At 41.8% G+C, this 25,477-nt stretch overlaps 1 protein-coding gene across 1 annotated transcript in view; it reads right to left on the bottom strand.

The window, feature by feature from the left end:
* LOC117348031 (ervatamin-B-like) overlaps positions 1-24,729 on the bottom strand; it is a 30,729-nt gene extending 6,000 nt beyond the window's left edge. The window contains exons 1-6 of the mRNA XM_033919628.1: positions 24,613-24,729; positions 19,392-19,498; positions 17,971-18,113; positions 11,520-11,705; positions 3,026-3,208; positions 2,534-2,693 (exon numbers count right to left, since the gene is read on the bottom strand). Of these exons, the coding sequence (XP_033775519.1) occupies positions 2,534-2,693; positions 3,026-3,208; positions 11,520-11,705; positions 17,971-18,113; positions 19,392-19,497 (778 nt within the window). The 5' untranslated portion in view covers position 19,498; positions 24,613-24,729. The remainder of the gene's footprint in view (positions 1-2,533; positions 2,694-3,025; positions 3,209-11,519; positions 11,706-17,970; positions 18,114-19,391; positions 19,499-24,612) is intronic.
* Positions 24,730-25,477: the final 748 nt, after the last annotated feature.

Below are 25,477 nucleotides of genomic sequence, written 5' to 3'. Positions count from 1 at the left end.
CTCATGCCTTCTGGTCTCGCTCTCTCCGAGATTATCTCGGAGAGAGCGAGACCAGAAGGCTTTGAGCATGCGCAAATGCTCAAAGCCTAGTCCAGCCCGGCGCAGGAAGAAGGAGGATCTCTCTCGCACCGCACCGCCCAGCCCTACCCAACGAGGGAGGATCTTCGGGCACTGGCACTGGCACATCCTGTGCATTGGTGCTGGTGCCGGTGCCGGTGCCCAATCGGGTAAGAGATGTTTTACGGTGCTGGGGGGGATGTAGGATCGCGGGGGAGGGGGGTGATGCAAGCGGGGGGGGAGGATGCCAGTTCGCAGGGGGGATGCCGGATCGGATTGAAAAAAAAAAACTTGTAAAACGCGCTCACACATATAACGCGCACGGTTATGCATGGTTTGTAAAAATCGTGTATAACGCACGCGTTATATGCGTGAAAATACGGTACTCTAGTCTTAATCATATATGAACCGAGTCGAGCTCCATTGGGAGATGACCTGGTATATAAACCGAAGATTAGATTAATTAGACTTATAGCCTAAGTGGTTTACAATCAGGTATGCAAGCATTTTACCCTCTCTGTGCTCACACTTTATTTAACGTACTGGGGGCACTGGGGGATTAAGTGACTTGATCTAAGCAAAAGATACACAAGTTGTAGAGAGGACTAATCAATATAACTGCACAAATACACCTCTTAAAACTACTTCCATGTGTTAATATTTCTCAGTGTTTCGCCTTATCGTGAAAGGAACAACTCTTCGTAAACATGTAATCAGGAGGAAAAGCCTCAGATCCCCGTACGCCGCCAGGGCAGTACTAGAAAGGGAATAGGTGGTGTAGGTGTTGGAGTTGGGTGGAGATTCCATCTTTCTCAGGTAATGGTTTTCAGATTCAGAGGGTGTTCTTTGTAAAGTTTCTATTCTTTACAGCTATCAACCTTGTAATCACCCTGGGAATGCCCAGGCTAATTTCTTGTAAACCACCTAGAACTGAAAGGTATTGGTGGGATAGAAGACATCAATGTAATGTAATAATTGTTTTCAATATGCCTCGCATTGGGAGTTCTCCTGCTGGCTTTGAATTAGAGAATGACACGGTGACAAAATTCATCACCGTTCCTGTCCCCGCGGATAACTGCGGGGAACCATCTTCATGTCATTCTTTAAGGAGAGAGGGAAGAATCAGAGTATGAATGGCCACAACCACTGACCCACAAGCTTTGCTTTGAAGAATACTGGTGAAGAAGGACTGAGGTTGAAATAGACACTAGAAAATGACATGGGATTATTTCCCGCGGTTATCCGCGGGGACGGGAACAGTGATGAATTTTGTCACCGTGTCATTCTCTACTTTGAATCACTTCCAGCCACCTAAGAGGGTGGCACTTAACCAGAGAGTGCTGATGAATATCCCCTCAGACTGCCCAACCAAAAAGTGGGCAAGTCAGGGGTAGCATGGGAGAGGAGTCTTAGGTTATGCGAATGCTGACATATTCAGTACCAGCACCTGCATATCTAAGTGGCCTAATCAGGACAACTCAAAAGATGTCCTAAATTAAGCCACTTAGCTATGGGGGTGCCGGTACTGAACATTGGCCCAGCAACCCACATGACTATATTTTAGGGCCTCTTGAATCCTCCCCAGCCCCCCATGTGATGTGCTGTCCCCCTCCCCAGGACTACCTGTGTACCTGGTGGTCTACGAGAGGGTGCTGAAAAGTTCTCAGCCCAACCAAAAGAGAATGACATGGATATGTTTAATCAATGATCTGAAGCAATGTCAAAACATAGAATTTTGTTTCTGCAAATTGGTACTTAATGAAATAAGATAACACTCTTTTCAGCTACAGTGGCAAAATAAGGTTTAGAATTTAGGATGCTGGTGGGTTGGACTGAGAACTTTTCAGCATCCCCTCGTAGTGGGGGGGTCTTTGGGGAAAGAAGCGCAGCACCCTCACTCCAGATCCTTCATGGCTGCCTTGCAAAATGGCTGTCGTGACCTCTCATGGCAGCTCACCGTACTTTGTGTAGTGGTGTGGGAGGTTGCTTTGGGGGGAAGAGGAGGGTAGAGTGGACAAAATATCATGGAGGGTGGGATGGGGGGGGGGGTCAAGAGGCCCTAGGAGGCTCAGGAAGGGTTCTTCTTTAAAAATAGTTATGTGGTTTCAGCCCAATATTCAGCTTGGGCCACAAAATTCGCTTATGTAGGGCTGGCTGAATATCGGCCCCCAATATTCAATGCCAATGCCTGGATATTGCCTAGCACTGAATATTGGAAGTTAATTCAGCCATTGATGGTAAATATTTTTTTAAATGCTGACCGCCATTAGCTGAATATTGGGGGTAAAGGGGGGTTATCTTTCATTTGTTCAGCTTTGTGAATTTACAATTTGAAATTCTTTAATTGTGTTCAACCTAGGACTTTGTATTGCATTGATTAAGCAGGTTGCACTTCTTATAAATAAATAAATAGCTTATTTCCAATCCTACAGTGTCTAAAGAGAGCGCAATGTTCTACTAAATGCAAATCTCTGACCTTCGGAGTAGAAGTAAAATGGAAAGGCCACAGCAAATGCTACAGACATAGGTCCATCGATAGCCAATGCAGAGGCCATGTTTTCTTCTCCAGACAAGTCGTAGAATTTGGAGGAATTCAGTGACATGACTAGGCGTTCTTTGTACCGACATTCTGTGCCCTAGGGAGAGAAAATATTATCAAGAGAGAAGATGCTCAGCTCATGGAATGAGAGTCATCAACGGCAAAGAGAGTTAAGGACAGGCCAAGCCACACCACGTTTTGGCCCTGGACGGACAAGTCCAAGAATGTCTTTCCCTATGCCTTGATTAACCCCAGGAGTCGCATGAGTTGCATGGTAGCCCCACTAGCTCCTCAATGTGCTCCTCTTATCTGACCTGGACTTCAGTTTATACTGTTGTCAGCTTGACACATTTCATTAACAGTAGGCAATTCAATCAGACCATGCAAATTTGCTAAATGTCAGTTATGGGGGAAAAAAATAATACTCACATGTCCTTTGTATTTGTAGTTAGAACTTTTCATCAGGCCGTACTGTACTGCATACTCGAATGCAGAGAGAGGAAATCCTCCACAACAGCCAAAGTTGCTATGGTCACAGTCTACCAGCTGCTGCTCGCTAAACTCTATGAGTTTTCCAGATTTGATACAGTATCGAGACTCTATCGTACCCACCTGGGAAGAGAATAGGTAAGGTGCGACTTCAGACTGACGAGCGCACTGACACCAAGAGACGTCTAATAAAACAAACTCCCAACTTCCATGTAAAACCAAATCTGTTTTAACAGCTGTTGAGCATTATTTATCTATTATTTAATTAAAACACTTGGAACCCGCATATCGACCATCTATGTGGATCACAGCATACAATAAACAACTTACACATGTGCCTTAAAATAAGAAGCCAAGCAATTACAAAGTAACCAAATTTGAAAAGGCAAGTTGCAAAAAAATAGGCTTTCAAACTTTTCCGAAATGCCAAAAAATCAAAGGCTGTTAGGTTATTATTCTGCTCTTTCTTGTATGCTGCCATTTACTTCATAATAGATTCATATTTTTAAGCAACAGCATTCCGGGTGGGGTCTGAGTCCTTTATGGTAAGGGTCCAGCGGCCTGCCCTTTCCAATGTGGATCGCTCGTTCACTCTTTCTAAAAATGCTAGGACTAGGGGACATGTGATGAAGCTACTAAGTAGCAGATTTAAAACAAACTGGAAAAAATATTTCTTCACACATGTCCGGGGGTCCGGACGGCTTTTCAAAACCCGGCACTTTGTCCGGGATTTGAAAAGCTTTCCTTCGGGCAGGAAGACATCTGCGCATGCACGGATGTTTTGCCCGACAACAGCAGGTAGTGGGGGGCGGGGTGGGACCAGGATGTGATGGGGCGGGTCTAGGGGTCCGTATTTTCCAGATGGAATATCTGGTAACCCTAACATAGAGTGTGATATGACATGGGGATGGATGCCTAACTTCAGGCGCCACTTTTAGACTCAGGCCCTTAGTGTCCAGTACAGTGGTACCTTGGATTACGAGCATAATCCGTTCCAGGAGCATGCTCGTAATCCAAAATGCTCCCCATAGGAAGTAAGGGAAACTTGCTTTGATATGTTCTCACCCCAAACCTTCCCCCCCCCACGAGAACCGGCATTGCTCCCCCCAAAGGCCCCTCCCCCCGCGAACGGCCACCCTCCCCCCCGCGATCCGGCACCCCCCCCCCCCGCCATCGGGCATCCCCCCTCCTGCCGCGACCTGAGGTTCCCCAACCCACCCGAACCCTCTTCTTACTTTTCTGTAGCCTCCGCAGCGGCACCGGCATCAGCATGTCCTGTGTGTGCCGGCCTGAAGATCTGCTTCCTGTGCTGGGCCTAAGAGTTCACGTCGAACGTGAACTCTCAGGCCCAGCACAGGAAGCAGATCTTCAGGCCGGCACACACAGGACATGCCGGTGCCGCTGCGGAGGCTACAGAAAAGTAAGAAGAGGGTTCGGGTGGGTTGGGGGGACCTCAGGTCGCGGCGGGAGGAGTGCCCGATGGTGGCGGCGGGGGGGGGGTGCCGGATCGCGGGGAGGAGGGTGCCGGTTCTCGGGGGGGGGGGGCGCTCGTACAGCGAGGCAAGCTCGGTTTACGAGGCACCAAATTTGCGAATGTTTTGCTCGTCTTGCAAAACACTCGCAAACCGGTGCGCTCGTAAACCGAGGTACCACTGTACTTGTATACTAAAAAAATAAAGAACATTTTAGAAAATTCTAAAAGATAAATCATGAACCTATGTGCATCCCTGTGTATATTCACAGATAATCCTGAAAAGTCAGAAGTACAAATAATATTTAAAAATGTTGTGTTTCCCCAGAATGGATCCTTCTGCTTGTCAGCTCAACACAGCTGGACTAGGATTAACACATGTGAAGGGCAACTCAATAAACTAGGCGCTCACGGTTTGGCGACCATAACGTGTAAATATTTAGAACAATGGTATATACATATATAGATGCCAATATTCTGCAAATGCCAACTTACCTTACATAGAGCATATTTGCAAGAGGTTTGTACACTGGGGCAGAACATGGATGAGACCTTGGTGGGGGGGGGGGAGGGGGGAGGGGAAGCTCCCCTTTACATGTGTAACTCATCGAACTGTAAGTTATATGTGTCCCTGCTGCATTTAGAAACCTACATTTATGCCGTCAGCCCTATGAGTGCCTGCATGTTAAGCAATGCTAATGGGTTACACTAGTCCAGGGGTAGGCAATTCCGGTCCTCGAGAGCCGGAGCCAGGTCAGGTTTTCAGGATATCCACAATGAATATGCATGAGATGGATTTGCATCTCAAGGAGGCAGTGCATGCAATTCCATCTCATACATATTCATTGTGGAGATCCTGAAAACCTGACCTGGCTCTGGCTCTCGAGGATCGGAATTGCCTACCCCTGGTATATGACACTTTTAATACACATGCTTGAGATATGTGCTTTTGAGATTTTTTTTCCATTACTATTATACTACTATAACTTATGTGAATGGTTTGGTTTTAACTTTATTTTTTTTTTAAATCATGAATCCACAGACACGACACACGCTTTTCACAATACCCCCAAACGTCGGTAATTTTTGGTCATTAAAAGCTGGCACACTTCGTTTGGAGAATCGTCCAGAATGCTTATTTAAATATTAATGAGCCAATTTTTACAACCATTTTGATAGTAATAAAGTCGTTGTACTATATTTGCATGGCAGAGCCAGTGTGCTAGGACAGGGGTAGGCAATTCCGGTCCTCGAGAGCCGGAGCCAGGTCAGGTTTTCAGGATCTCCACAATGAATATGCATGAGATGGATTTGCATCTCAAGGAGGCAGTGCATGCAATTCCATCTCATACATATTCATTGTGGAGATCCTGAAAACCTGACCTGGCTCTGGCTCTCGAGGATCGGAATTGCCTACCCCTGGTATATGACACTTTTAATACACATGCTTGAGATATGTGCTTTTGAGATTTTTTTTCCATTACTATTATACTACTATAACTTATGTGAATGGTTTGGTTTTAACTTTATTTTTTTTTTTAAATCATGAATCCACAGACACGACACACGCTTTTCACAATACCCCCAAACGTCGGTAATTTTTGGTCATTAAAAGCTGGCACACTTCGTTTGGAGAATCGTCCAGAATGCTTATTTAAATATTAATGAGCCAATTTTTACAACCATTTTGATAGTAATAAAGTCGTTGTACTATATTTGCATGGCAGAGCCAGTGTGCTAGGACAGGGGTAGGCAATTCCGGTCCTCGAGAGCCGGAGCCAGGTCAGGTTTTCAGGATCTCCACAATGAATATGCATGAGATGGATTTGCATCTCAAGGAGGCAGTGCATGCAATTCCATCTCATACATATTCATTGTGGAGATCCTGAAAACCTGACCTGGCTCTGGCTCTCGAGGATCGGAATTGCCTACCCCTGGTATATGACACTTTTAATACACATGCTTGAGATATGTGCTTTTGAGATTTTTTTTCCATTACTATTATACTACTATAACTTATGTGAATGGTTTGGTTTTAACTTTATTTTTTTTTTTAAATCATGAATCCACAGACACGACACACGCTTTTCACAATACCCCCAAACGTCGGTAATTTTTGGTCATTAAAAGCTGACACACTTCGTTTGGAGAATCGTCCAGAATGCTTATTTAAATATTAATGAGCCAATTTTTACAACCATTTTGATAGTAATAAAGTCGTTGTACTATATTTGCATGGCAGAGCCAGTGTGCTAGGACAGGGGTAGGCAATTCCGGTCCTCGAGAGCCGGAGCCAGGTCAGGTTTTCAGGATCTCCACAATGAATATGCATGAGATGGATTTGCATCTCAAGGAGGCAGTGCATGCAATTCCATCTCATACATATTCATTGTGGAGATCCTGAAAACCTGACCTGGCTCTGGCTCTCGAGGATCGGAATTGCCTACCCCTGGTATATGACACTTTTAATACACATGCTTGAGATATGTGCTTTTGAGATTTTTTTTCCATTACTATTATACTACTATAACTTATGTGAATGGTTTGGTTTTAACTTTATTTTTTTTTTTAAATCATGAATCCACAGACACGACACACGCTTTTCACAATACCCCCAAACGTCGGTAATTTTTGGTCATTAAAAGCTGACACACTTCGTTTGGAGAATCGTCCAGAATGCTTATTTAAATATTAATGAGCCAATTTTTACAACCATTTTGATAGTAATAAAGTCGTTGTACTATATTTGCATGGCAGAGTCAGTGTGCTAGGACAGGGGTAGGCAATTCCGGTCCTCGAGAGCCGGAGCCAGGTCAGGTTTTCAGGATGTCCACATTAAATATGCATGAGATAGATTTGCATCTCAAGGAGGCAGTGAATGCAAATCCATCTCATACATATTCATTGTGGATATCCTGAAAACCCGACCTGGCTCCAGCTCTCGAGGATCGGAATTGCCTACCCCTGCACAAGTATTCTGAGTAAAATGTGGTGGTAGCCATATTAGTCCAATTTTAAAGGTTAATTTATAGAAATAAGGTATGCCTTTTTTATTGGACAAACCGCATTTTTTTTTATTCACTAATATTCTGTAATGGAACTTACAAAGAGGTGCTGAAAAATTCTCAGCCCAGCCAAGAAGAGAATGACGTTCTACTGTGCTCTGGCACCTAGCTAGCGTTCTCATTTCTCCACCATTGTGTTTTCGAGATTTGGAAATTTATCTCCACAATTCACAAATATACCATTCATGATCGGACCCTTGAGGAAGGCTTGTTAGCCGAAACACGGCCCGTGTCGGGTCCATTAGACCTCTGTATGATCTATGTGGACAAGTTTTTATTCTGTTTGAAAACCTTTGGAAGAAATAAAAGGAAAGTCAAGAACATTATGTTTTCCACGGTTTGTTTTTCTTTGGATTTTTCTGTGGATATGGTTCAATCAATCAATGATCTGAAACAATATCAAAACATAGAATTTTATCTCTGCAAATTGGCACTTAATGAAATAAGATAACACTCTTTTCAGTTACAGTCACAAAATAACACTCAGAATTTAGGAAGTTGGTTGGTTGGGCTGAGAACTTTTCACCCCTTGTATGTAATAAAAGTGAGTCAAGTATAGGACAATCAAGCCATTGTGACATCACTGTTGAGGTTGGTTCTTATTGGTGGAATGAGGCATTATGACATCACAATCTGAAACTCTTCACACTACGAGGGGGTGCTGAAAACGTCTCAGCCCAAGCAAGAAGAGAATGAGGGGATGTGGTTCAATCAATGATCTGAAACAACGTCAAAACATAGAATTTCATTTCTGCAAATTGGCACTTAATGAAATAAGATAACACTCCTTTCAGCTACAGTGACAAAATAAGGCTCAGAATTTAGGACGTTGGTGGGTTGGGCTGAGAACTTTTCACCCTTGCTTAATCAGGACTACTAGTTATCTTCAATATCAAATAAATATCTTCTACCATGATTAGTAGATTATTAATATTTGATCACTTTGGTGAACATTTAAGAGGATGAAGAATATAGAAATTTGGCTGACAAGTGGATTGGCATACAATTGAATAAAAGTGTTTATGACCATCAACCAGTGACGGTGACCATCAATAAGTGACGGTGTTATATTTATCAATCCATTTCACCAAAAAGGGCTGTACACCTATGAGGGTGTGATTAGTGGTAACGGAAAAGAGGGAAGAGTTTGAGATGATCTTTCAATGCTAGGCAGACATGCTAACGCCATCTTGGTCTGGCTGAAGAGCTGGAGAAAGGGGTGTTCGCGATAATGGTGTATGGTGAGTGAAGTATGTAAATGGAACATTTAGATGTGGGGAATTGTAAATCTAATTTGCTGGAGGAGTGTGTGGTGCGGTGGTTGAAGCTACAGCCTCCGCACCCTGGGGTTGTGGGTTCAAATCCCACGCTGCTCCTTGTGACCCTGGGCAAGTCACTTAATCCTCCATAGCCCCCAGTACGTTAGATAGATTGTGAGCCCACCGGGACAGAGAGGGAAAATGCTTGAGTACCTGATTGTAAATCCGCTTCGATAACCTTGATAGGCGGTATATAAAATCCTAATGAACTTGAAACTTGAAACTATATCTCCAGGGTTATGTCCTTGAGATAGCAACTTGCAAAACAGCTGTTTACTAGAGCTAAGTACAGTGGTGCCTCGCACAGCGAACGCTGCGCACAGCGAACTTCATGTCTTGCTTCCTACAACGAACTTCGTTTCACACAACGAAGTCGCCCGAGCTGCATCCTTCCGCGCAGGCACTGCGCTTAACTGCCCTCTCTCCGCCTGGCTCCCTGTGCAGTGGCGGACCGTCGGCTCGCAGGGGCCCGGCGCCTACTGCTGATGCGTTGGGGGGGGCGGAGCTACTCTCGCCGCTTCCCCGATGCTAGAAAAAAAAAAAAAAATGAACAGTCCCAGTTTTTGCCGCTGAGACTCTGCCCTCTCTCACTGTAAAATTAGACTCTACTTAGTCTGTCTTTAAATTTAAAAAATGTGTGTTGTTTTAAAAAACAATTATGTTGTTAGATGTATCTAAATAAAAATAATAACCAAAAATTTATCTTTTTTTATGTCATCTTAGCATATTTTATGCTACAGAACGAATTATTTTTTTTAACATGTATTGTTATGGGAAAACGCGTTTCACATAACGAACTTTTCGCATAACAAACTTGCTCCTGGAACGAATTAAGTTCGTTGTGTGAGGCACCACTGTACTGTTAAGTTGCTAGAAGGCACAACAGTTAACAGCTGTTGAATGCGCTGGGATCACGCGCTGTTCTATACAGCCTACGAATCCCAGGAGGCTGTGTGGCTCTATCTGCTGTGAAGCAAATAGCAACCATTAGCAACACCCTGACGTCACATGCACGCGACAATCCAGCTGGAAGGAAGTGGGGAGGGATAGCTGACTCTTAAAAGTTATTTTTGATTTTGTATTTTTTTTATTTGGCATAGATATTTGAAAGGTACAATGCACAAGGAGAGTGCGGGGTTAATCCCCGATTGTCTCGCCACGCGCATTACAAATCCGATATTCACTCCTGCGCTCGCTGTGCGCATTCTAAAAAAAAAAAATCCACACATTTCTAATGCTTATGTACATGAAAGTTTAGATATATTTTGGATTTTTTGAGGGGTAGATGTATATTTTTAATGGGGTGCTTAACATGCACATGTCAGTTGCTAGGCAGAAATAGTTGTCGAGGTTGTAAACGACTGGTCCTCAGCAGTCGTAACTTTTTGGAACGGAAAGGCCAGTCGGTTTGGACGAAATGGTTTCATGAATCGATGCGTTTTAAAAAAATTTACATGCCTTTTTACTCATTTGCATGCGCAGATCGGATCGGGTGCGGATGGGGTCTGGAGAGAAGGTTAGTGAATTGAGCCATAGTAGGAAAGTGAGCGCAAACCCAGCGGTACACGATCGGTTTGCTTAGTGAATCTGGCCCTAAGTGCTTTTCTATTTAACTTTTATAAAAAGCGATCTAAATGTGTTTGAAGTGGTAAAAGGAACCTTACACTAATGAAATTAAGTTTAAATAAGATTAAAAGTGGACCAGTGACATTGGGTACATAAAGCTTTAGGGCTATGAGAGTATTCGAGCACTGAGTTGTATCACTGAGGTTTTGAAGTGTGTGAGACTGATATTGCACTGGTGGTGGTGGTGGCACAGGAACAAGAGAGTTCGCAATGATGGTTCCTGAATTCTCTTACCTTGCGATGTGAGAGTTATAAGGTGCTGAGCACTCTTTGTACCACATGGTGGAAGATATTTATTTGATATTTATATTTGTATATTGAAGATAACTATTAGTCCCCATATCCTATTTATTTTTACCATTATTCTTATCTCTCTTATAACCATTGTAGTTCTACCCTTTTTTCCGTCATGTTTCTGTTTGTAAATCGTCCATTATTCGTTAGGTCTGTTTTAACTTCAATTGTTTGGTATTCCCCATTTCTATGTACTTCACTTAGAAATTCTTTTTATAAGTGTTTTTTATCAAATTTTAAATAAACTTGAAACTTAATAGAATAACGGGACGTATAAAAAAAATGTTTTCCTTAATTTTAAATTGAGAACTTTTCAGCACTCCCCTCGTACTGTAGGTGTCTTGATTCCTTTGTGGAATAGACTTCTACTGTGCAGCCTCAAGGAACCGAAATAAAGGTGTTCAGTTATTAAATTAGCCCCTAGATGTATTGGTTAGGCAGTCCCCAATTCTAGATCACTATCAATATCATCCATGGTTAATTTAAGGCTTGATCTCAGAAGACTATCTCCTGCCCATCAAACTAAATATGTAATTAGCTTTCTGGCAAGTACAGAATTCAGAGTAGCTCTGGAGCTCTACAGAAATTGAAACCTATTTTATGATGTCTAGAAATTTAAGGCTTGAACCATGTTCTAGAAGAGACTAGAGAATCCTTACCGTGGCAAAGGCCCAGCAGGAGCCACAGAAGGATCCCTGGTTTTTCACGCCTGTTACACAATTCTCTTCTCTCCAGTCAACACTTGGAGGTAGTTCTCCATAGTTGACCTCCCGGTAGCTTTGCAAATTTCTCTCTTCAGGTGTTGGAAGACGGAAGCAGCTCGCCTTTGCCAGTTCTTTTTCACTCTAAAGACATGAAATAAATCGAAAGAAAAAAAGGTCAAGAGGGAGCAATAAGATACTGACATGGTGGAAGAATAAATGCTGAAATACGGAGAAAAGATACAGAGAAAGGGAAAAGGAGGAAAAGGAACATATGTAAATAATATATACCTATACACACAGATGGGAATTGGGAAAGCAGAAATAGAACAGAAAAGGATAATGGATGAAAGAAAATATATAGAAACATAAGAGTATGACGGCAGAAAAGGGCCGTCAGCCCAACAAGTCTGCCCACTCAAAGAACCCTCCCTCTAAAAGGACATTTGCCTATGGGAACCAGGTGCAGCTGGGCTGCTGGAAGGGCACCCTTGCATTTTTGTTTCAATTTTCAGCATACAATCAGCATATAAGGACACCAGCCTGAGCCACAAATCAGCCTCAGCAAATTGATAAGGATCTCAGAGCTGGAGGAAGAAAGTTCACCAAGAATTCTCTGTTTCTGGACTGCCTGGGCCCCTCTCGAGGGGGGGGGGGGGAGTGAGAGAGGCGTGGGCTGAGAGGAGGAATAGTTAGATATACATTTTTTGTACCAATAGGGGGTCACATGACCAGAATTCGGGGATGTACTTTTTGGAACAAAGGAAGAATTTCTCTGTATAAAAAACATGTGCATCGCAGATAGTGCTAGAGAGATTCACTTACTTATGCTACGGGGAACTGCTAGCCCCCTGCTAAGCATATGGGTGCAAGTTCTTCTCTCCATTGCATATTCTGAACTGACAATACATTTTTATGCTATATCCTTGCTGCTATAATTTTGTAAGCCATTATACTAATAATAAACAAATATTGTCTGTTTTGGAAGATACAATGCCGTCTCGTAGTTCTTCCAATGAGGTAAACAAAGCAGCCTTTACTTCAACTACCAGGGATGGAAAATGACATAGTGATTCAGGCAGCCTGTTCCAGGCATACGGTGCTGCAAGAAAGAAGGAATGGAGTCGGAGTTGGCAGTGGAAGAGAAGGGCACAGATAAGAGGGGCTTGCCCAATGAACAGAGTTCACGGGGAGTAGAATAGAGGGAGATAAGTGAAGAGAGTTATTGGGGGCTTCAGAGTGAATGCACTTGTAAGTGAGCAAGAGGAGTTTGAACTGTATTCAGAAATGGATGGGGAGCCAATTAAGTAACTTGAGGAGAGGGGTAATGTGATAATAGCAGCTTATGAGTCGTGCAGCAGAATTTTGAATGGATTGAAGAAGTGAGAGATGGATGCCCGGGTGGCCTGCGAGAAGTACGTTGCAGTAGTCTAAGTGTGAGGTGATGAGAGTATTGATAAGGGTTTTAGTAGTGCGTTCAGACAGGAGAGGATGGATTTGGATAATATTATAGAGGAGGAAGCGACAGGTTTTGACGGTTTGTTGGATCTGAGCAGAGAAGGAGAGACAGGAGTCAAAGATCACCCCAAGGTTGCGAGCTGACGAGACAGCGAGGAGGATAGTGTTATCCACAGAAATAGAGAACGGTGAGAGGGGGAAGGTGAGTTTAGGTGGGAAGATAAGGAGTTCAGTTTTAGCCATGTTCACTTTGAGATGGCGGTGAGACATCCAAGCGGCAATGTCGGACAGGCAGGCTGAGATTCTGGCATCAGCATAGAGGTGATATTGAAAACCATGAGAGGAGATTAGTGTACCAAGAGAGCAGGTATATATGGAAAAGAGGGGAGGGCCCAGGACAGAGCCTGGTAAGTTCCTACAGCAGAAATGTTGTCTTATATTCCTTGGGTGAATAACATAACATCATAATTTATCTTATATTCCATAACATACCTTCCAGTTCAGTGTGGATCACAATTAGAAGAGCTGGCCAGCAGCCAGGAATTACAGTAATAAAGCTATAATGTTAGTATCAAGTAGACAACACAAACATCATAAAGGTGGTTAATGAAAACCAATAATAAATCAATGTGTGATGTTATGTACAATATAATTCATAGTACTGGAGGAAGCAAAGAGTGAAATGAGAGAGTGGGACAGAGGTGGACCAGTATGAGGGTGTTACTTGGAGAAGGAAGGAAAGAAGGGTGGGTTTTATTTTTTTTTCTTCACCTCAGGAGAGAACTAAAGAAAATGAGACTGTGGGGCAAAAATGATAGAAGAGAGCGAGAGAGATGGTAGACATTTAAGAACCCTTTTATATATTTCTTATAAAATCATAGGATATCGATCACCAATTCACAAATTTGAGTTTACTGTTGGGTCACAGAAGACAACAAGCAGTCCAATGAGCTAAGATCGGGTTGATATTTAAAAGGTCTTAAGTGTTTGGAAGTGCCAAAGGCTACATAAAATGTTAATACATAAACAGATAACTTTAACCAATGGCATAGCCAGGAAGGTTGCATCTCCCATCCCCCTCTCTCACTACCTTACAATCTCCTCCAGTCTTCACCTGGGCAGCGCCAGTAACACTCATAGGCTGCCTGTGGCCTGCACTGGGATTTTTTTCTCTGAACCATGCCACACATCACAAAACAGGAAGTTGCGTCAAAAGGGGTGAGACGGTTCAAAGAGACTCTCTGCAGGCCACAAGCAGCCTGTGAGTGCCACTGCACGGGGAAAAGAATGAAGGTGATTGTAAGACATTGGGAGGGGGAGGAGAATTTCAGAGCTTGGCAGGGCTAGGAAGGAAAAGGAGAGGTGTCAGACTAGCCAAGGAGGGAGAATGCAGATCAGCTATCTGATGGGGGGGGGTGCATATGCAACACACACCTTGCATGGATACACCACTGACTTTAACCCAGCATGCTCACCAAGCTATATTGTGGTACCTTGAGCAATGGAGGCTTCAGTGACCTACCTAGAGTCACAAGCAGCAGGCTAGGATCAAACTCGCACCAGCAGGGTACTGAGGCAGCAGCTCTAACCATCAATCATGCCTACATCCAGATCACATACAAGTCCATGCCTACTTGACATAGCACATATAGTCCTCCCCTGAGATTCGCAGGGGTTCCGTTCCAGGAACTCCCGCGAATCTCGAAAAACCGCGAATACGGTTTTTCATGGGGGAGCCAGGAGAGGGCAGCAGGAGAGCAGCCAGAGCGCCGCGAGTGCAGGAAATCACCCGCGGTACGCTCCGACCGCCTCTTCCTGCATGAAGTCGGGCCTTATCCAATCAGAAGCTGCTCTCTCCTGCCTCTCCCGCGGCCCTCTTCTTGTCGGCGGTTCGCGGTCATAAAATGCCCGTGAATGACCGGGACCGCGAACCGCCGACCGCGAACAACCAGGGGAACACTGTATATGTACGCTTGGGGTAATTTTGTGAGAAGGATTTTGGATTTACCCCAATGTCTGTTATGGCAACAGCTGAAGGCAATTTACGTTGAGTTACTGTAGACCTAATGTATTGAGTATATATGATGGCATATAGACTTGTAAACCTTTATAACGACCGCAGAGCTGAACACTGGCCTCAATGAATCCAGGAAGGATGTTTTCTTACAGTGCAAATAAGGTTTTAAAATCAAATAACTATAGAAAACCTTGAGTTAAATTCAGTAGGTCTCTTTAAGAAGAGCGCTGGCAACCCTTTCTCCCAAGGGTTCTCATATCACTATCTCATGATATCCACAATGACTACACATGCAATACATTGCATACAGAATAAGCAGTGCATGCAAATTGCTCATACATATTTTATGCGTATGCTTATATGTAACATTTGATATATTGCATAATTTTGGACCAGCCAAATCAAAGCGATTTATAAAACAATTTAAATTAATATTTATTTATTTAAAAAATTTCTATTCCACCTATCAACTAGGCGGATTATAGATTCACGTAGATAAAATAAATGACAAATGCAAATTCAGTAGGTAAAAGTAATTTTAAAATATGGCAGAACTTCATTTTAAATTAGTCTTTTTGAGAGAACTACCAATATCTCCTAATAAAAATTAGAAAGGAACTACAATGATTGCAGAAAGGAGAGATGGCTCATTTAGGGAGGGAAAATTCAGGGCAAAGTCCTATGACCCCCCACCCGCGGGAGCTCCGCTGAGCTGGTAAGTCCCTCCTATCTGTTTCCTTCTCTTCAACTGCCAATTCCAGGCTCTGTCCCTTCTGCCTTGCTGTACCGTATGCTTAGAACAAGCTGCCTGAATCCCTACAAAGGCCGTTTGAAAGCCCACCTCGTTGAGAGTGCTTTTGACTCCTAACTCCTCTCACCTTGGGTTCTGCATCCCCTACCCTCTATGTTATGTCTTATCTGTCCAAGTTAGATTGTAAACTCTTCCGAGTAGGGACCATCTGTAAATGTCAAAATGTACAGCGCTGCAAACACCTTTCAGTGCTCTATAAGAAGTAGTAGTAGTAGGGGCAAAGCATTCCATAACAGAGCCAAGAAGAAAAAGACGCTATTCCTGTTGGACTTCCCAGTGTTCCCTCAAAAGAGCCAAACAATGGTCGTTAATTAATCATAAAGCCCATGCTGGCACATAAGGAATCATTTCCTTTGACAAATAATCCGGAATCCCTTCTCGAAGTGCTCTGAAAGATAATAGCAGAATTTTAAACTGAATCTGGAAAGTAACTGGTATCCACTTGATCGTAGACTGTGTAAGACCAGCATCTATCACATTACAGGGAATCATGAACAGATTGGAGAAGGTTATCATGCCATTCTACTTGGCTATGGTGCGCCCTCACCTGGAGTACTGCATTCAGCACTGGTCACCGTACATGAAGAAGGACACGGTACTACTCGAAAGGGTCCAGAGAAGAGCTACTAAGATGGTTAAGAGGCTGGAGAAGTTGCCGTACAGCAAAAAATTAGACAAACTGGGCCTCTTCTCCCTCGAACAGAGGAGATTGAGAGGGGACATGATCAAAACATTCAAGGTACTGAAGGGAATAGACTTGGCAGATAAGGACAGGTTGTTCATCCTCTCCAAGGTAGGGAGAACGAGAGGGCACTCTCTAAAATTGAAAGGGGAAAGATTCCGTACAAGCATAAGGAAGTTCTTCTGCACCCAGAGAGTGGTAGAAAACTGGAACGCTCTTCCGGAGTCTGTCATAGGGGAGAACACCCTCCAGGGATTCAAGGCAAAGTTTAACAAGTTCCTGCTGAACCAGAACGTATGCAGGTAGGACTAGTCTCAGTTAGGGCGCTGGTCATTGACCAGAGAGCTACCATGTGAGCAGACTGCTGGGCACGATGGACCACCAGTCTGACCCAGCAGTGGCAATTCTTATCTTCTTATGTACAGTAGTCTAGGCAGGAAGTTACTAGGGCATGATATAAAGTATGTAATGTGGCTGTGGTAAGATAAAGGCCTGCACAATGAACTTGCCATAAAGAAACCAGTCTGTAAAACAGAGAAAATATGTTCAGAGACATTCAAGCATGAATCAATAGTAACCCCCAGATATTTAAAGGATTTTACTGGGAGTTCCAAATGGAACGGGCAACAGAAGGAGGAAGAATATGATTAGAAATCAGCACGTCACAGTTTTCTCTGGATTGAGAACCAAGAGATTATCTTAAGCCTTCCTGCTATGACCTCCAGACATTGTTGTAGCGTACTGAAATTGACTGTAGAAGGGCCAGTGTGGTATACGAAAAGAATTTAATTGCATAGAAAGATATATGAGGTATGTAGAGATGTTAAATGACTGGATCAGTGTTACCAAAGGGCAGAGGAAGATATTAAACAGTAGTGGGGGGCAGAATAGACCCTTGTGGAACACAACATAAGAAGGACTGTCAAGCCCAGTAGCCCGTTCTCATGGTGGCCATTCCAGGTCACTAGTACCTGGCCAAAGCCCAAAGAGTAGAGATCAAAAGATGAAGTAGTAACACCCTCATGAGATACTATAAAAGATTGGTTTTGAAGAAAAGAGGTGAAACCAGGCCAGTACTATCACTGATAACCCCATAGAGGACAGTCTTTGAAGTCAAATGGAATGGTTAACCAAGATAAAAGAGGCAGAGAAATCTAATGAGCTCAAGCCCCAAGCCTAGGCTTCCATGTAATTCTCTCATTGTAGATATCATGAAAATCCAGTTGAATGTGTCTTGAGAACTGGGTTGAAACCCCCCTGCTACATGCTGTGCTGAGCAAGGTGAATAATTTGTCTTCCCTTGGTATCTAGATTACTAATCTGTGCCTCACTGATACTCTGTACTATATTAGCATGAACTTGCTCTGTCAAAGTATAGTTTTTTTTCAGCAGGTCCTTTTATCTGTAAGGTTGCTCAGTTTCCTAATTCTACCAGTCTTACCTTGTCTGCAAAGTGATTCATTTTCATCCTGTAAGTCGCATTTCCTTGGTTGGCCTGTTGGTTGTGTTCCGTGACCATATGCCAGTTGGATTCCCAAATTTTTCTTCGATATTCCTCTTCACGTGGGGTGCTATATTTTTTACCTTTCATAAAAGAAAATCAAATCATGTACATGAGAAAAAATGTAAAAACAACCTCTTTGTCAGCAACACAGCAAACAAAATGTGTATGGTTTTCAAAGATTTGTCCATTGATGATATCACTTTAAATGAGGCCTAATATCACCATTACAAGACTTACTTTCAAAGACCCACTTTGAGGAATTAAATAGCATTCAAGAGTAGAATCAAATGAACTAGGAAGAGGTTTGAAAAATCTCTACATTTGCAATAACTTTCCACTAACCACAAGTCTCTATTCTCGCAGACACACCTTCGGCATGGCACAAGCTCCACTTCTTCAGAATATAACAGAACATTTGAATTTATAGATGCATGCATTCTACAGATTTTACACTGGACAAACCTGCAGTCCTTCCGTTTATGCACGATCGAAGATTAACCATTAGTTTACATTACATTAGGGACTTCTATTCCGCCTATACCTTGCAGTTCAAGGCGGATTACAAAAGAGCTAACTGGACATTTCCAGTGAAGTTACAACAGTTTTGGGGTGTTTTTTTTTTTTGGTTACAAGGGAGGAGAGGTACCTGGATTAATTCCGGAAGAACTTGCAAATTGGAAATTAAATTGACTGTACGTTACTGTGTGATATAACAAATAGATTACAGTTAGAGTACAAATAAGATTACGTTACATTTCAGGGATCTGAATACTTGGTTGGTGTTTTGGGGAGGAAGAGATTATTTAAGTGGAGGTTTTGGGGGGAGAATTTATCTAGGAGGAGGGGGAAGGGTTGGGTTAAGATATCTGGATAAATTTTTTGAAAAGTAGGGTTTTTGATTTCTTTTCGAAAAGTTTTGAAGTCGCCCGTTGCCGTCAACAGGTTGGAGATGGAGTGGTTAAGTTTTGCTGCTTGCGTCGCCAGAAGGTTATCAAACATCTTTTTGCGCTGAGTGCCCTTGAGTGGAGGGAAAGCAAAAGGGTTCAGAGTTCTTCTTTGTCTTGAGGTGAGGATCTGGTTTAGGCGGTTGTTTAGATAGGGGGGGCGGAGCTGTTTAATGCTTTGAATAATAGACAGTAGAATTTGAACTGAATTCGTGCTTGCATAAGTAGCCAGTGAGAGTCTATGAAGGCAGTTGTAATATGATCATATTTTCTCAGGGAGTAGATCAGTCTGAGGGCAGTGTTTTGTATAGTCTGAAGTTGTTTATCATGTTGGCAGGACAAAGTAGATAGTTCTGAATAAATATAATAATGCTTGCATTTTGATGTTATGAGGTTGTAATATTTTCTCCATACCATAATTTGATTGCCAAAGTTTCCATTCATTGTCCAGACTTTCCAAAGCCAAGGCATTACAAATTAGAACTGATGCCAGAACGAGCAGGAATTTCTCTGAATACATCCTAGAAACAAAAAAAAAAAAAAAAGCTGAACAGAGTTAGGCAAATCAAGTTCAAGTTCAAGTTTCAAGTTTATTTTTAACTTATTGAATCACTTATTTAATTTTCTAAGCGATTTACAAATAAAAACAAAAGGTGTACACATAAGCTTTTTTTTATAATAAATTACATTAGCTTGACATACAAACTAACAGATACTTAAGGGAGAAAGGGCAGAACTACAATTGTATTTAATAAAGCATAGAAGACGACATGAATGGTGAAAACAACAGGAAGGGGCAATAAGATATAAAAAAGAAGGTAATCATTAGATATAATTATAAATTAAAGGCATCTTTAAAAAGGAAGCTCTTCAGATTGCCTTTAAAATGGTTTAGGTCATTTTCTTCTCTTAAATGCTGAGGTAAAGGTGTTCCATAATTGTGGGGCCATTACAGAGAAGATATCATGACGACGAGATCCGATAAGTTTCAGTGATGGAACTGTTAAGAGTTTTTGATTAATGGACCTTACAGAACGTGATATACTATGGGGAATAAGTAGTTTATTAATGAACTGGGATTCGTTCGAAGACAGAGTTTTAAAAACTAAAAGTAGGATTTTAAAGGTAATGCGATGAGCGACAGGAGGCCAATGTGATTCGATCAGGAGTGGAGTAACATGATCAAATTTTTTGCGGTTGTGTATTAATTTGATGGCGGTATTTTGAAATCATAAACAATTAGGGGAAGAAAAAGAGATGAAGGCAGAAAAAGAAAAGAACAAAAGAGAAAACAGAGGAAGCAGAATAGACATAAACAGGAGATAGACACAGAGACATAAAATGGTAAGCGTTGTAAGAAAGATATAAAGAAAGAGTGACAGAGAAAATAAAGTAATTGAAACAAAGAGGTCAATTTGGAGGTCCTTTTACTAAGGTGCGCTAACCGATTTAATGGGCGCTTTAGCATTTAGGGCTCCTTTTACTAAGCCGCGTTAGGGCATTAACGCCAGCATTGATCTGGCGTCAGTTCTAGAAGCGTAGCATGCGGTAAGTTCCTGCGTGCGCTAAAAACGCTAGCGCACCTTAGTAAAGGAGCCCTTAGTGCGCCAAATCGATTAGCGCGCCTTAGTAAAAAGACCCCTATGCTTATGTTATGTTTATTAGTACTTAAACACTGCCCTTCGCGATAACAGCAGAGCGGTTTACAATTTTAAAAACTCCAAGAAAAGGAACTCCATTAACAAAAAAAAACAAACCACCCACACAAAACAAGATTAAACAAATATACCCCCCATTAAAAAATTAAAATATAAAAGCTGCAGTCTGGAATCCCTCCCTAAGCTCCAATCCAAAAGATCTTATTAACAGTAAGTAAGGGAATGCTAAACGAAAAAGACAGGTTTTCAAAAGGCCTCTAAATTTAGAAAGTTCAGTATGCAATTCCATAGGAAGAGAGGTCCATAAATATGGCGCAGAAGCAAAAAAGGCAGAATACTGTGTTTAAGTTAACCTGGCTGAGTGAAGGGATGGTAGGGACAACTGCTGAGAGCTGGAAGACCATAGGCTTCGAAATCAATTGGTTTTGTAACAAATACACTCCGACTACTCAACAGACTACCTTCCTCTCACGCAAACATATAGATCCCTCAGTATTCTGGACAAAAAAAGACACCATAATCCAACACTACACATCTAAAGACTTCATCTCAAAATGGAACCTGCTAAGTAAGACCACACTAGATGAACTAGCCCCTGAAAAACCTAAAACCAAAATCCACAGAAAATCAAACAAATGGTTCGACAATGAACTACTCCAACTCAAAAGACAATGTAGACAACTGGAAAGAAAATGGAGAAAAAGCGACCAAGAATCCACAAAAACAGCATGGATAGCAATAAACCGAAAGTACAAACAAAAACTGAAAGAAAAAAGAAGGGCATACTACTCGAAACAAATTGGAGATGTACCCCAAGACTCAAAAAAGCTATTCCAGCTACTAAAAGTCCTCACAAACACAACACCATACATAGAGAACAACAATTCGCCCCCTCCTACAGACACCCTCTTAGCTACCTACTTCAAAAACAAAATCGCAAATATCAGAGCCTCTTTCAACGGAACACCCTCACACATAGAGACATCATTTCCACTAACAGAAAAAGACTCAATCGCAGCAGATAGAACCTGGTCCCATTTCTCACATATAGAATGGGCAGAGTTCAACAATCTTTATAATAAATACAGCCATGCAGCCTGTGACCTCAACCATTGCCCCCCATACCTACTGAAAAACTCAAGCATATAATTCTGCTCCCTACTTCTACAATATACTCATCACTACTAGAGGGTTATTTCCCACAAGAACTCAGTGAAATCATAATAACTCCGATATTAAAGGACCCTAAAGGAGCAAAAGACCAACCATCCAATTACAGACCCATTGCCTCAATCCCATTGTACATCAAACTGATGGAAGGTCTCGTAGCAAAAAATTTAGCCTCTTACCTAGAGAATCACAACATACTCCACCCTACACAATCGGGATTCAAAGCCAAAAACAGCACGGAGACACTACTAGGAACACTAATGGACACTGCAAGACAACACCTCTGTACAGGCAAGAAAATACTGCTGATACAAATAGACCTTTCTGCATCCTTCGACTTGGTAGACCACGACATGCTTCTACAAACTCTCGATTCAATAGGAATCTCAGGCAAAGTACTTGCATGGTTCAGAGGATTCCTACAATCAAGAACTTACAGAGTTAAAACAATGCAAGAAAAATCAGAATCATGGTCCAACCCCTGCGGTGTTCCCCAAGGATTACCCCTATCACCTACATTATTCAATATATATATAGCCTCCCTCAGCTACCACCTAGATAATCATGGCATAATTTCATACAGCTACACAGATGACATCACTATTCTCCTACCCTTCGACCAACCAGAACCCATCATGACAAGCACAATACATAAAACTCTCGATTCAGTTGCAATTTGGATGATAGAGCACAAATTAAAACTTAACCCTGACAAAACAAATTTCATCCTACTAGAAAACAACAAAACTCCAATATTAACTAATCTTGTAATAAACTCGATCTCATACCCAATACAACCTACACTAAAATAGCTAGGAGTCACAATTGACAGAGGCTGTACCATGCAACCCCAAATTAACAAAATAATAAAGGCATCGTTAATGACCATGAGAAATCTAAAAAAAATCCAAACATTCTTCGAAAAGAAGCAATTTCTACTATTGGTACAATCTCTTATCCTTGGGATGATAGACTACTGCAACATACTATACCTACCTTGTCCTGCGACCATGATGAAGCAATTGCAGACAATACAGAATACAGCCCTGAGACTTGTCTATTTCCTAAAAAAATATGACCATATCACAGAGGTGTACCATGACTCGCACTGGCTTCCAATAGAAGTGAGAGTGCACTTCAAATTCTACTGCTTACTTTACAAGGCTCTCAACGGAGAAAGCCCAACCTACTGGAATAACTGACTAAATCAATCCTCCTCAACCAGACACAGAAGATCCCACTCACTATTCACTCACCCATCATCCAAAGATGTCAAACGAAAAAAACTTTATGATAACCTAATAGCCTCCAAAGCAGCTAAACTGGACAGACAAATCACCACTCTGTTATCTTCGACTACAGACTACAAAGCCTTCAGGAGAGATATTAAAACCATACTCTTCAAAAAACACATAAAACCTATCCAGCACAACCAATCCCAACCCAATATCCAACCCTTAGATCTCTCTAATACTCTTTTATCTTCCAAACATTATCTAAAACCCAAAATTTCACCCTATTCTTATCTCCTAAAGACCTCCACTTCCCTTTGGTAACTCTTTACCCAACATATATTACCTTAAAAATTCTATGTCATCGCTTATTCTATTCCTTCAATTTTTGAATGTAGTTTTTGTTTTAGTTTGGATGTAATCCGCCTTGAACCACAAGGTATTGGCGGAATAGAAATCACTAATGTAATGTAATGTAATGGTTCCTGTGTCAGCAGCCATGATTGTTTAAAAAGAATGTATATTCAGAAACACTACATGTAGAGCTAGGCTGAACACTCTTACTTAACCCTTAACTCTGCCCTGGCCCTATATACTGAGAGTGCCGGTGCTTGTAGAAGAATTAACCGCCAGCAGCTTTTAGGGCTTCCCCTGCCCCTCCGAGGATCGGTAGCAGCCCCCCAAAACCCTTTTGAGCATCAGCAGGAGAGCTTCCATGCCAGTAAGACTGCTTTAGTGAGTCTTACTGGCATGGAAAGCTTTGGACCATTGGGGCCTGAGTGGTGGTTTGGCAAACTGTAAGGTTCCCCAAACCACCACCACTTCTACCATGTCGGATGAGGGTCTTCATTAATACTTTTATTTTTTCTCTAATCTAACTATTTTCATTTGATTATCGATTCTTATGCAAACCGAGTCGAGTTCCTTTTGGGGAGATGACACAGTATATAAATCCAAGGATTAGAAGAACAAACTCCTTGCTTCCAAAAGGATGACCCCCTACTTAAATAAAAACAACCTAGAGGAAACAGGCTTTCATAAAGTTTTTGAGCAACCTCCCTCCATCACCCTCATGAAGAAAATTTCTTTCAGACAGAGCGTGTGGCACAGTGGTTAAAGCTACAGCCTCAGCACCCTGAGGTTGTGGGTTCAAACCCACGGTGCTCCTTGTGACTCTGGGCAAGTCACTTAATCCCCCCATTGCCCCAGGTACATTAGATAGATTGTGAATCCACTGGGACTGACAGGGAAAACTGCTTGAGTACCTGAATAAATGCATGCTCCCCTGGGAGAACGGTATAGAAAATTGAATAAATAAATAAATAAAGAATACCAAAAGCAAGAACTCTGCAGCCCCAAAGCAGTAGCTGAATAGTTCCTATCAGAATGGTGGATTTGAGGGTCCATTGGACCTGCATGGATCCTCTTATGGTCTTAGAGATGTAATAATCTAAAACCAGGACCTGTACAAGAATGCTAAATGTGAAGTCCAAGTCTTCTTATGTCACTTGTTAGATAAAATTATTTTACTCAACTAAATTTGCTATAGGAAATCAGAGAGGCAATGAAACCTACCTGAAATGTTTTGCAGGCTCTACAGATGTGAAAGATCTCCTGATCAGTCTGATTCCCAGAGAGACAAAAAGTCTTGTTTAAATAGAGAATTCTGAAATGGAGTGTAAGGGCAGGAATGGTCCCATGACCATTACGTATTAGATTTCTGTTAGCAAGCTTGACCTCTGCTATCTGTTTTACCCCTTAAGATAAGTTTATGTATCATGATTTTAAATGACAGTTATAGAGTAATCTGTTGATATGTCAAACATGAGTTACTTGGAAAAGTTAGCAAAAAGTCAGGGACAGTAATAGACTCATATGGGGAGAACTTTCATGCTGTCTGCCTTGATACAAATTCCAAGGAAACATGGCTTCATGTTTTAGACCAGTGGTCTCAAACTCGCAGCCCGGGGGCCACATGCAGCCTGCCAGGTACTATTTTGAGGCTCTCGGTATGTTTATCATAATCACAAAAGTAAAATAAAACGGTTTCTTGATCATATGTCTCTTTAGCTACAAATTACAATATTATTATTAAGACTTAGCCAAATTGAAAGATTTATAAACTATAAAGAGTTTTACCTCATGCAAAATTGTCATTTCTTTAATAAGACATTCATTATTTTTTCTGAGGCCCTCCAAGTACCTACAAATCCAAAATGTGGCCTTCAAAGGGTTTGAGTTTGCAACCACTGTTTTAACTGAATTTTAATGAAAAAGGAAAGATTTATAAACTGTAGAGTTTTACCTCATGCAAAATTGTCATTTCTTTAATAAGACATTAATTGTTTTTTCTGAGGCCCTCCAAATACCTACAAATCCAAAATGTGGCCTTCAAAGGGTTTGAGTTTGAGACCACTGTTTTAGACCAAATTTTAATGAG

This window comes from Geotrypetes seraphini, chromosome 14 (genome assembly GCF_902459505.1).
Source record: "Geotrypetes seraphini chromosome 14, aGeoSer1.1, whole genome shotgun sequence".
NCBI classification, from domain to species: domain Eukaryota; kingdom Metazoa; phylum Chordata; class Amphibia; order Gymnophiona; family Dermophiidae; genus Geotrypetes; species Geotrypetes seraphini.
The sequence above is the reverse complement of the archived record's forward strand: the minus strand, read 5'-3'. Positions and strand labels throughout refer to the sequence as shown.